The sequence below is a fragment of the Terrapene carolina genome, unplaced genomic scaffold (genome assembly GCF_002925995.2).
Source record: "Terrapene carolina triunguis isolate 2854851 unplaced genomic scaffold, T_m_triunguis-2.0 Scaffold96, whole genome shotgun sequence".
Classification (NCBI taxonomy): domain Eukaryota; kingdom Metazoa; phylum Chordata; order Testudines; family Emydidae; genus Terrapene; species Terrapene triunguis.
In genome coordinates, this window is record NW_020664447.1 from 21,590,968 (window position 1) to 21,603,176 (window position 12,209).

At 42.7% G+C, this 12,209-nt stretch overlaps 1 protein-coding gene across 2 annotated transcripts in view; it reads left to right on the top strand.

The window, feature by feature from the left end:
- The first annotated feature begins 1,337 nt into the window (after nucleotides 1–1,337).
- Nucleotides 1,338–12,209, top strand: part of NAT10 (N-acetyltransferase 10) — a 35,344-nt gene continuing 24,472 nt past the window's right edge. Inside the window, exons 1-8 of one of the 2 annotated variants that reach the window (XM_024213855.3) lie at nucleotides 1,338–1,359; nucleotides 3,796–3,918; nucleotides 5,738–5,829; nucleotides 6,764–6,935; nucleotides 7,470–7,592; nucleotides 8,560–8,621; nucleotides 10,063–10,177; nucleotides 11,204–11,311. In XM_024213855.3, the coding sequence (XP_024069623.2) occupies nucleotides 3,811–3,918; nucleotides 5,738–5,829; nucleotides 6,764–6,935; nucleotides 7,470–7,592; nucleotides 8,560–8,621; nucleotides 10,063–10,177; nucleotides 11,204–11,311 (780 nt within the window). In that variant the 5' untranslated portion in view covers nucleotides 1,338–1,359; nucleotides 3,796–3,810. The other variant, XM_024213854.3, reaches the window with a different exon arrangement.

Genomic DNA, 12,209 nt, shown 5'->3' on the forward strand with positions numbered 1-12,209 from the left:
ATGCCTACTCTTGCACTTATGAAATAGTGGTGTAGTTTAAATATTTCTTGCTCATTTTTTCCCCATGTACTTCTAAGCTGCTTGATTGGTTTTCTGGGCTAATTCTACATTCAAAGGGCTGCCAGGAGTCCAAAAAAAAAACCTCAAGTGCATCTTGTATGTTTCTTAATCTGCTCTTTTCTTTTTTTTTTTTTTCTCCCCCATATGGGTTGGCTGTACCTGATGTAAATTTTTTAGAACCTCCTGCCTCTTGTGAATCAGGACCCAGCTGTGGAAATTGTTAGAGTTAGAGGACAAAAATGGGACTGAGGTAATGCTTAAGCATGCTACATATAGCCAGCTCGCTTACAAATCCCTGCCACTTACATGCCTTCCCTCTTGTTTACTCTTTCTCATCATAATACAATAATAAGCGGATATCCAACTAAATTGAAAGGAAATACATATGTGGACTTAAAAGGCATCTTTTTAGGCTCCCCTTGGGGTAAGGGCTACCAGGCCCTTGCCCTCCCTGGTCTAGTGCCCCTGGTTTGGGCCTAAGCATTCTGCCATCCCTCTCATAAATAATAAAAATCTTTTCTGCTACTCTTGACCATCAGAATATTCATATACACCATGTACCTACTTTTAAACAGCAGCACACTGTGTAACTAGTACCTGCAAGTGTATACCAAAAAGGCAATGTGTCATATCTCTAGGGCATTCACTATGCGTGTCTAACCCCGTTCAACTACACTATCCTTTCCCTCTTCACTTCATAACACTGGTAGCACTATAACTGCCCTCTTACATACAGTTAGGGTACATATGTCTATACTGCTATTAAATAACTAGGGGTGGCTGTTTAACTGCTGGTAGATGCAGCATGAGCTCTGGGACCCTCCCACCTCCCAGGGTCCTAGAGCCTGGATGTCTACACTGTAATTAAACCGCGGCCTCTTAGCCCTCGCTGGGCTCAGCTGACGGGGGCCAGCCCTGGGTTTTAATTGCTGTGTCCACCTCTCCGACTCTGCTCTGCAGCCATCGAAATAGCCTAGAAACTGCGGCGTAGCGCCGCGTCCCCCTGTAGCAGCGGGATTCCCAGGGTGGGTTGCGCCCTCGCTATTTAATCCGCCTCCCGCTCCTTCTCCTGCCGCCAGCTGTTTGCCCCTCCTGCGCCTTCAGTGCTCCCGCCCCGATGCTGCCCTGTAGCCCCGCGAGCAGCAGCCGAGAGGCGGTGCCAAGTGAGGGCGGACTCCGGGCAGAGGCGTCAGTAGAAGTTACCGAGCATGCTCCGCTCGCCGCGCAGCGTAGCGTAGCCTTCCCCTGCCTGGTCCTTCTTCCCCGGGCCGCCTGTCTCCCAGCCGGTCATCCACGTGGGTGAGTGCGCCGCGCCGCCAGAGGCCGGGGCTCCGCAGGGACGGGAGCGGCGGAGCAGTCGCCGCCGGGCTAGGTGAGGCGCGTGGTGCGTGTGATGGTGGTGGTTAGTAATGCCCCGTCCGTCCGTCTCCGAGCGCTGGTTTGTCACGTGCGGGGCGCTGTGCAGCGGCGGGGCAGTGGGGCTGCGGATTTGGGAGGCGTGCGTGGGTTTGCCCCTGGAGCCGTTTTTTAATTCTCCTGTCCGCTAGAGTTTTGAAAATGAAAATGTAAGACGCTTCTGCCATGTGGCTCGCATTAGTTAGCCTGGCGGCCATGATCTGTGCGTGTGATTTAATTCACCGCCCAGCCCTTTAGATCCTCCCCCAACGCTTTCACAAGCCTGCTTATTTTCTTGATTCTTCCCCCTCACCCCCCATGCTTCTCCAGTCTCTTTCTCCCTTCCTTCTCCTCAGTTTTTCTCAATGTTCCTGTTTTCCCGATCAATCTTAGTCTTTCTTTCTCCCCCTTCCCACACTCCTTCTTCCCAACCAGCCGCAGTCCCATGTCAAAGTCGGGATATTCCTGAATTCATTCCCGTACAGCTCCCCTTCCTCGGGTTTTTTTTTCTCTCTTTTTTCTGCTTTACATGCGGATCAGAGGGCCTGTGTAGTTTTGCAGTCACAACAGTGGTTGTGTTGGAGGGCACCTGACATCGGTTTTGTTTTGTTTTCTGAAGAAAATATTCTGGTTTTATGGAGGTGTTTAGTCACCTTGGAATATGAAAGTTACAGCAGTGAGCAGCCGGAACAGGCAGAGGATGGACTAGGTCATGGGTTCTCAAACGGGGTCATGACCTCTCAGGGTGTCATGCGGTTATTACATGGGGGTTGTGAGCTGTCAGCCTCCACCCCCAAACCTTGCTTCGACTCCAGCATTTATAATGTTAAATATAAAAAACATGTTTTTAATTTGTAAGGGGAGGGAGTCTCACTCAGGCTTGCTATGTGAAAGGGTTCACCAATACAAAAGTTTGAGAACCACTGGACTAGGTGATCAAATAGCCCTTTTCTGTCACTTCTGCTTCAGAGAATCTTGTAAGGCTCTGATGTGCGTGCATACGCTTGTAGAACAAAGGATACAATCTTTGCAATTTCAGGTAGATTCAATGGGTCTGGGAACCTTTTTGCAGCCTATCAAAACAATGTATTGTGTATTGGCTGAACTACCTCAGTTCTGCTCTTCATTGGAGTTAATATAATCCTTTAGCTCACTGAACAGAGGTCTAAGTTTTGGAAATGAACATGCAAGAACTTTCATCCATCTGGATATGATTAGCTGACAGTCATGGTCTCTGTGTGTGTGTATGTGACTACACATAGTTAAAGCATGGCATAAATATTGAGCCATTGCTTATTACACTGTCCTGCAGTAGTGTTCAAAAAGCACTGCTAGACTAATCGTCGGTGACAGGGCAAGTCCAGCATCTCAAAAAACATTAGAGCTGTATACCATTGGAAGTGAAATCTCAGTTTTTCCAGCAGCATACTGCATTGATTTTAGTTTTGTCACCCCAAGGCCGGCTCTAGGTTTTTTGCTGCCCCAAGCAAAAACAAAAAACACCTCCCGGAATGCTGTCCCTGGAATTGTGCCGCCCCAAGCACGTGCTTGGTTTGCTGGTGCCTAGAGCCGGTCCTGTGTCACCCAATGAAGTACCTAAACATAAAATGACAGTTTGATTACACCTTTCATCCTTCCCAAAATATTACCAAAGTTACTCTTTTGGTAACCTCAGGAGCCAGAAAGTGATTCTGTGAACCTAATACAACTTTAATAGCCATTTCCTCTTTGAGAATTTGGAATCCTGCTTCCCACTGGAGTAAGTCCTTAATCTGTAACTAGTGTGTTGTGAAATAACAGCTGCTTAAATCTTGTGATGAGAGTGGAGGAGAAAAAAGCAACATGGTAATCCGAATAAGGTGATTGTAAGATCTAATATTTCATTATCTTAGTGACTTTGTTGGAACAATACAAATACATCCAGTACTGTTAACTTAAGGGTTGGGCAATTGGAAGGAAGAAGGTGCTGCCTTGCTCGTTAAAGATATCTATTTACAAGTGAAACCCCATGTTAGAAAAATGCTGTCTGCTTTTTAATTGTATGACAAACCATTCTGCGTTATGGCACTGTGTTAAATGTTTTTTTAAAAGTCATTCTAATGTAAACAATCTCCCCGAGAAGTTGTCAAATTGCTTTTTTAAAATCAGATACTTAAAAAAAAAAAATCAAATATGTGATTGTGTTGGAAGATAGTGTCAGACTGAAAATATCTGATGTAAAAATCTCAACCATCTCATAAAAACTCTGGGCATCTTATGTTCTTGACACCGCTGTACATCCTAAACTGAAACATGCTGTTGTAGGTCTGAGACTGGCTAACTTTTGAAAAAACTTTTCAGGCATTTTTACTAATCATGCAGCGCAAGAAGGTAGACAATCGCATTCGAGTGCTAATTGAGAATGGAGTGGCTGAGCGACACAGGACATTGTTTGTTCTAGTTGGAGACCATGGCAAGGATCAGGTAACTATCAGCCTAGGACCAGATATTTTCAGTGGCTCTTTTTAGTTAATGTACAGAGCGGTGGTTCTCAACCCACGGCCCAATCAGCACACAGCTGCGGCCCATGTGACATCCTCAGGGCCATACAGTAGTATACATATTGTGTGGATGTGGCCCACATAACACATGGAGAGCTGAATACGTGGCCCACAATGATAAATAGGTTGAGGTATAAATAACTTGCACCTTTCATAAAGAAGGAAACTAATTTCTAGAGCAGCAGAGATGAGAATCTTATCTGACAAGTAGACATTCTGTAATTGAGTTAGTATATTGTTCATTTTTAGAGAAGTTTTTCTGTAAATATACTATGTGTTGTACCTAATAAGGATGTAAATGCTGTAGAGTGTGATATTTATATTAGTACAAACCATGAAATAATAGAAACACAAGGAATCTCAATAATGCTTGGAAGGATGTAACTATTAAGCATCATCTGCTATTTTAAAAAAGCTCAGGAAAGATGAAATAAAGCAGGTAAAATAAAGAAGAATCCGAACTCTTCTTAAAAGAAAAAGATTCTCTACTCCCTTGCAAGGCTGGTGAGAGTTTCCCTCATTTAATTTAAAGTGGTAAAATTATCCTAATGTTCTCCTACAAATTGTGTCACTTTGTGACTCATGCCAGGTGTTACCTATCCAGTTACCTTGCAAGGCTCACCACAGTGTAGAAATCCTACTGGAGTAATTTGTAGAGGCAACATTGTATGGAAAGACTTCTCCCATACATCTTCCCCTTTGGGCTCTCAGTGGTTGTTCTAGTGAGAGAGAATGACTAGCACTGCCCAAATTCAGACACCCCCATCTACTACATGGGGGTTGAATGTGCTGCCTCTGCAATGCTGCTATCATCTGCTGATGCAGGTTTCAAGAGACATGGGGGAAAAGTTACCTTTGTTTAAAAGTCTGCCTGTGCAATAGACAGTGAAGGCCTTGTCTAAACACAAAAGTTGTATTGTTTTAAATATGCTGCTACTATACTATACTGCACTAATATAATTCAGATGGTACAAACCGTCTCTGCAGTGTAGACTCATTTATAGCTTATTCCTGTAGAGAAAGGAGAATAAACCATACCAGTATAAAGCACCTTTATAGTGATACAACCCCTAATGTGGATGTAGTTATACTGGTATAACTCCACTGATTAAAAAAAAAAAAATGGCACCCCTAATTGACCGCTTGTACACACAGTTTGCACACCAAGCCGTTACAAACAAGTTATTTGGAAGGAGACACCAATTTGTCTAGTAACTAATTACCCATCCTTTCCTCCTTTATGCAATGTGTAGCTAGACATTCAGCATACATACAAAGCTTATGATGTTTGAGATTCATCTGCTTTGTATGCAGAATGCTTTATTCTGTGTCAGATATGTTTTAAAAATATGGCAAAGTGGAACTATAGAGGAAGGAATAATTGAAGCAAAGAGTTAGCAGCCCTCACCTCGCACAGATCTGCTTTAATGGCTTGATGGGTTTTGCACTGCCCATCCAGACTTTAGAAAGGATCCCCTTTCCCAGCAGTTCTGCTCCACATTATAATCTGTAGCATGCCTTGCATGGGTTCATATTCTGATGTTCTGGGGGGTAATACAAGGTGCTGGATGTGAGTTGTGCCATCTCCTAACTCCTGTTGATACTGAGCACTTGTGCAATATAAGTCTATTTCTAAAATCTGATATTTTCCACTTGGGATCTAAAAAAATGTTTCACTTCATGATTGTCTCCTCTCAATGCAGCTGTTGGTTAATGTGCCTTTGTTTTGTGCCTTTTGGTAGGTGGTTATACTCCATCACATGCTATCTAAAGCAACTGTGAAGGCCAGACCCTCAGTCCTGTGGTGTTACAAGAAGGAGCTGGGCTTTAGCAGGTAAGAAGTTTTTGTCTTTCACTCTTTGTTGGGAGTCTAATTGCACTCCAACTTGTGAAGCTGATCTAAGGGAGCTTCTTGTCAGGTCAGCTTTATGTAGGTCGCATGATTCAATCGAGTGGAGAAACTAGGCTAAATCCTGTGGTGATTGTACAAAAGTTTCAGTGTAATAGAACTGTTTGTTTTGACTTGAATAGTGTGGCAGAAGTATGGAGCTGGGAGCCAGGAACTGCTGAGTTCTAATCACAGCTCCAACGCAGAGTCTGTGACCTGGTGACCCTCTCTACCTTAGTTTCTCCCCCCCCCACATAACTTCAGTAACATTTAGGCATGGTCCATACCTAAGCATAGGTTGACCCAGCTGTGTTACTCAGAGGTGTGACTTAAGCCCCAGTATAGATACTGTTAGGTTGACAGAAGAACTCTTCCATTGACCTAGCTGCTGCCTCTTGGGATGGATTAACTACAGCATGGGGAAAACCCCTTCCATCGCTGTAGCAAGTGTCTACACTATGGCACTACCATGGCACAGCTGCAGTGCTGTAGCATCTGTAGTGTAGACAAGTCCTTAAAATTGGAGGCAGACTGTAGGCCCTCATGTCAAAATCCTCGACTTTAGGGGTATCTGAATCTGTACTTACAAATTTGGGTTCAGAATCAAAAGGGGACCTGTTTTGGGAATTTCTTTCAGATTTGGATATAAGACAACTGACATTTTTCAAGATCAGTTGATCCTATTTGATTTCTGTGATTTTTGGGCTGAAATCTCTTAGGAACAGTTGATGAGTTCAGCACTGTGTAACCCAGACATTACCCCTGGTTTACTCTAGAGCCTGAACTCTGGAACCCTCTTTTTAAATCTGAACCAGATCTCAAACAGCCTCCTCAGCCCAGCCTTCTTCCCATGACAACTATAATCGTTTTTTTTTTCCAGCCACCGTAAAAAGCGAATGAGACAACTACAAAAGAAGATTAAAAGTGGAACTTTAAACCTAAAGCAGGATGACCCTTTTGAGTTATTTATAGCAGCCACAAACATTCGCTACTGCTATTACAATGAGACCCATAAAATTCTTGGTAACACCTTTGGCATGTGTGTACTCCAGGTAACAAATTTATCATTTAGCTTAAAAAAAAAAAAAAATTACACTAGAATGAGAGTCTTCATTCCCCTGGACCATTTACTGCCTTTCTAGCAATTTAAATGCTTTACAGGAGAAATCTTTGTCTTGCTTGTATTTTTCAGTGATGATGGTTCAAGGTATTTTGCATGGCTTTTTGTGAGCACAGTGGATTTGTTGGCAGAATTGTAATTAGAAGCAAGAAAACACTAATGTTATAGAAGTTTGCCTTCCAGAAATATTAGAGAGAGAAGGTGGGTGAGGTAATATCTTTTATTGAACCCACTTCAGTTGGTGAAAGACAAGCTTGGCACTCTCACCAACAGAAGTTGGTCCAGTAAAAGAATTACTTCACCCACCTTCTCTCTCTAATTTCCTCGGACTGACACAGCTACAACTACACTGCATACCTCCAGAAATATGTTTTATGGCAGTTTGATTCCTGTTAGCCGATGCCAGTTGTCTTGGAAGACTCACGACAACCTTGAATTTGCTTGTTACTGTGTTTTTATTTGCTAGGATTTTGAAGCCTTGACGCCAAACCTTCTGGCTAGAACTGTTGAAACAGTGGAAGGAGGTGGAATTGTGGTGATTCTCCTCAGAACTATGAACTCACTGAAGCAGCTGTATACAATGACCATGGTATGTTTGATTAACAAGCACCTCTGATCCTTTCCCACACAGTGGTGGTCCAGAGTCTCCAGACACAGTGCATTTCTCTTCAGCTTTATATTATATGCTGAGTCATCATTTAAGTGCCCACCCCACCTTACTGTTCTTTCTCTGCCAGTGTGTGTGTGTGTGTGTGTGTGTGTGTGTGTCTACCATTAGGCAGTTCTGCTTAATAAGGTGACTTGAATTCCTCCTAGACTGAGAGATCAAAGGTGAGGATGCATAATTAACAACTTAATTCTTTAGATATAGAATAAAGGTTTGATTCTTCTCTGGGACCTCAATGTCACAAAGTATTAATGATCTCGGTCTGGGCACTATACAGGCAAATGGAATGTACAATTTTACCCTTTTTGGTGGGGGGGGAGGCACATTTGCTAGAATTTTATTAACTTGGAAAGAAGAGCTCAATTTGCCAAATTCATACCTACTGTTAAGTAGGAGCAACTTCACTACTGATAATATCTCTGAAGTGTAACCTATTTTATGCTGAATATATTCATTTTTCAGCTAGGGAGTTTCACTAGTAGTAATTGAGTCAGCACTTGAATTGCTGAACCAGTTTTTTTTCTAGTTTCACTGATGAGGCATTCACCATGGGGTATTCAGCCCCTGCATGACTGGGCCATAAATTAGACAGTATGATGCAATCACATAAAGTTCAGGGAGTAGATAGGGCTGGCGTGGAAATTAGTGTGGGGAAGGGTAAAAAGGTGGTATTTTTAAAGAGGAATTTGGAGGGTAGGGGAGGTGCATGGTATACAGGAAAAGGAAGTTTTATGCCAGGGAAAGGAGAGGCATAATCAAGAATGGATGGGGACAAAGGGATGTTTGATAGTCCATATGAATTATATTCCATATAAACTGTGCTCTAGCCCAGAGATTCCTTCATGTTTCAAACTTGTGAGACTGAGTGATCTTTGTCTTGTTATTTCAGGATGTTCACTCACGCTACAGAACAGAGGCACATCAGGACATAGCAGGGAGGTTTAACGAAAGGTGGGTTGTTAGGAGCTTGAAAACCTAAGTTAACAAGTCTACGTTTGCAAGAAAGGCATCCACAGCAGTGTCTTGTTTCAGGATTGGCACAATGTCCTGTTAACTTAGAATAATGTATGTGCCTTCTTATCACAGAAGTGGCTGCCCTTTCCTGGTGGGGGAGGGGTGTGTATGTATGTGTGTGTGTGTGTGTGTGTGTGTGTGTACATATATATATCTATCTCTACCCCGATATAACGTTGTCCTCGGGAGCCATTATAGGTGAAACCACGTTATATCGAACTTGCTTTGATCCACCGGAGTGCGCAGCCCTGCCTCCCCCCCGGAGCACTGCTTTACTGCAGTATATCCGAATTCGTATTATATCGGATCGCATTATATCTGAGTAGAGGGGGGTGTATGTGTGTGTATATGTATATGTATATATATATATAAAATCTTTGCATATCTTACAAGGGATATTGTGGAGCTTAATGAGTTAATGTTTGTGAAGCGCTTTGAGATTCTTTGATGAAGGGCTCTTCAGAAGCACAAATATCAGAATTACATTCTCCCAGTGTTGCAGCTCTTGATGAGACTCGCAGAGCACTTCCACAGCTTAAAAATATGAAACTGTTGATGCCTAGCTTCTCTTTATGGCATTAGATCAGTCTCTTGTAAAAGCCAAGAAATCTGCCTTACTGTACTGAATAAACAGTCTTCATTGCTATAAGGATATATAACTAGCACCATCTTTCCCCCGGGAAGAATATAGAATGTTATTTAGCATGTAGCTGGTGGATGTGTGGTCTCATGGATAAAACGGAATCAACAACCAGTATGAGTGGACTAGAATTTTACAGTGATGGGTACATGTAACTACTTCCTTGGGGTCAAGAATTGCCTGTTTACCCTGATATTTTCAAATTAATTGTCATGTCCTATTCTGAGGCTTTCTTGAAAGATCACCTTAAATTGGTGGAATGGAGGTGAATGTCTCTGGTTTATAGAAACAACAAGGAGTCTGGTGGCACCTTAAAGACTAACAGATTTATTTGGGCATAAGCTTTCATGGGTAAAAACCTCACTTCTTCAGATGCATAGAGTCTGAAGAAGTGAGGTTTTTACCCACGAAAGCTTATGCCCAAATAAATCTGTTAGTCTTTAAGGTGCCACCAGACTCCTTGTTGTTTTTTTGTAGATACAGACTAACACGGCTACCCCCTGATACTTGACACCATGCAAGACTCTAGTTTATTGAACATTCAGATGTTATAACAGGGCACACTAGGAATGTTAAGTAAAAGTGGGCTGAGTAACTAACTTGTCTCAGCCCAGCTATAAAACTGTGTAAAAGCAGGACCAGATTGTAAGTGCAGCATCTGGAGAGAAAGGGAGCCAGGGTAAATAAGCCCTGGTGTCACCAGTGCTGTATTTGAGCTGGCTTTGTCTGATCATGCAGGTTCATTCTGTCTCTGGCCTCTTGTAAGAACTGCATAGTGATTGATGATCAGCTCAACATCCTGCCAATCTCTAGTCACATTGCAAACATAACACCAGTTCCTCCACAGTCTCAGGTAAGTGTATATTACGTATTTGATTCAAAGCCTTTTCCAAGGCAAAGATGCAAACAGTATTTTAAAGTTTGATAAAGATGAGGTGGTTCTTCCCCCACTAAATAGCAAGTATTATTCTAACCTCAGACTAAAGGAGAGCAAAGCCAATTCTAAATTCTGGACTTGAAGATTCAACTGCTTCTTATATCTGCCAAGCAGTATCTATCTGGGCGCTGTAGGGAGCGGTGTCAGTGATTCAGCAGTGGGTGCTCTTTTGAATCATTGCTGAAAAAATCCTCTAGCAATTTGATAGGAAGCATTGTGCTGCTGGCAATGCCAGCTGTCAGATGAGAGGTTGATCACTTATGATGGCTGAATATCTTTTTGGCATGTTTTACAAACATATCGGGGTTTAGCTCTCTGTCCTGAGAATATTGCTGTCTGGGTAATTCTGGTCACCAAAATTCCCTGCAGTATGTTGGATGCTTCTCCTTACTTCTTGACCTAAACTGTTGAATAATATTGCTGTTATGCACTTACTGCATTTCACTGATGAAAGAAGTGTCTGTGTATAATCTGCAAAGTTTTGGAAGCACGGGGAACAGAAGGTGCTCTAAACTTGTATATCACTATTTACAACAGAACTTTGAGTTATTTGAGTCCTGAGAAGTTCTGATCCATAGACTGAAGATGACTTACCAAAAAAAACTTTAGAAAGATATCTAGCAATAATCTCCTCTTCTGAGTTAATACAGCCTATTGTACCAGTTCTCAATAATCTAGAACTGAGGCTGGGTTGATCATTCTTTTAATCCAAGTCCAGAGAGGACTGGATTCACACCTCACCTGTCCCTCATTCTGAAGGATGTATTATATGTTGGACCCAAATGTATGCCCCATCTACAAGCCTGATCCCAGTATAGCTTATTAAATTTGTAATAGAACTTCTCTTCCTGCCATATAAAGATATGACAGGTGTGGAGGTAGCAGCTGTGCTGAAAGGTCCCTTATTAATCCTGCTTTGTTAAATTCTTCTCTTGCTTCTAGGAGGATAGCCTCAGACCTCAGGATCTGGAGCTGAAGGAATTGAAGGAGAGTTTGCAGGATACGCAACCTGTAGGAGTGCTGGTTGATAGCTGTAAAACTCTGGATCAGGTTGGCATGGTGTTAAACTGGGAATGCTGTTCTCTTGACAGATGCCCCAACCATTCATGTTTTTGTCCCATACTGTTCCTCTGAATGAAAAGTTCACGAGCCAGTGCTGCCTCCTACAGGAAAGCAACTCTCCCTTGGCTTGCTTGGAAGAGTTAACATGACGGGGCAGCTCAAAGGCAGGTGTGAGAGGCCTCTTCAAGCAGCTTGACTTTCCCTAATGAAAGGAAGAGTTAGAATGGAAAGAGGCTGAGGAGTTGTACTAGCAAGTTCACTTACTGAGAGGAAATGGCATAGGGCTCTCAAAGCATCAGATTTGCGTTAAGTGGGCAACTGAGCCATATGTTCAAATAGTGGCATGAGTTGACTTAGCCCATTTTACCACCTCTGAAGGTAGCTGAGCTATTATGTAACTTATTTTGTGTCTTACATTTAACAACTTAAACTCCAAGTCCGGTCCATGGATGATAAAGATTCCCAACTCTTTCAATTGAGCAAGGGCTTGTCTTGGTGCCCTTGTTCAAAACGTCCCCATCCCTCGTGTGGTACAGAGTGCTGGTTGTGTACAGTTCTCCTTGCGAGAAGTAACTTTGCAAGCATGTGATTTGAGAAGGGCTGTGAGATCCTTCTGAGTGAAAGATGCTTTGTAAAAGGCAAATACTTATTACTCTTGCTGCTATTGTCTTCACCCTTCCACAGATTAAAGGGTGTATGTGTCTCTAGAGTTAAAACAGGTCCTACTTTGTCCCTTGCTTCCTCATGATGTCCAGTTTGTAGGATTGGTTTGGTCAGGGAGTACACTTAGTGGTTAGAGCTGAGACTGGGCTTTAAGATTCTTCCCATTGACCTGCTGTGTGACCTTGGGCAAGTCTCTAAACCTCACTGTTCCTGCCATCCCCCA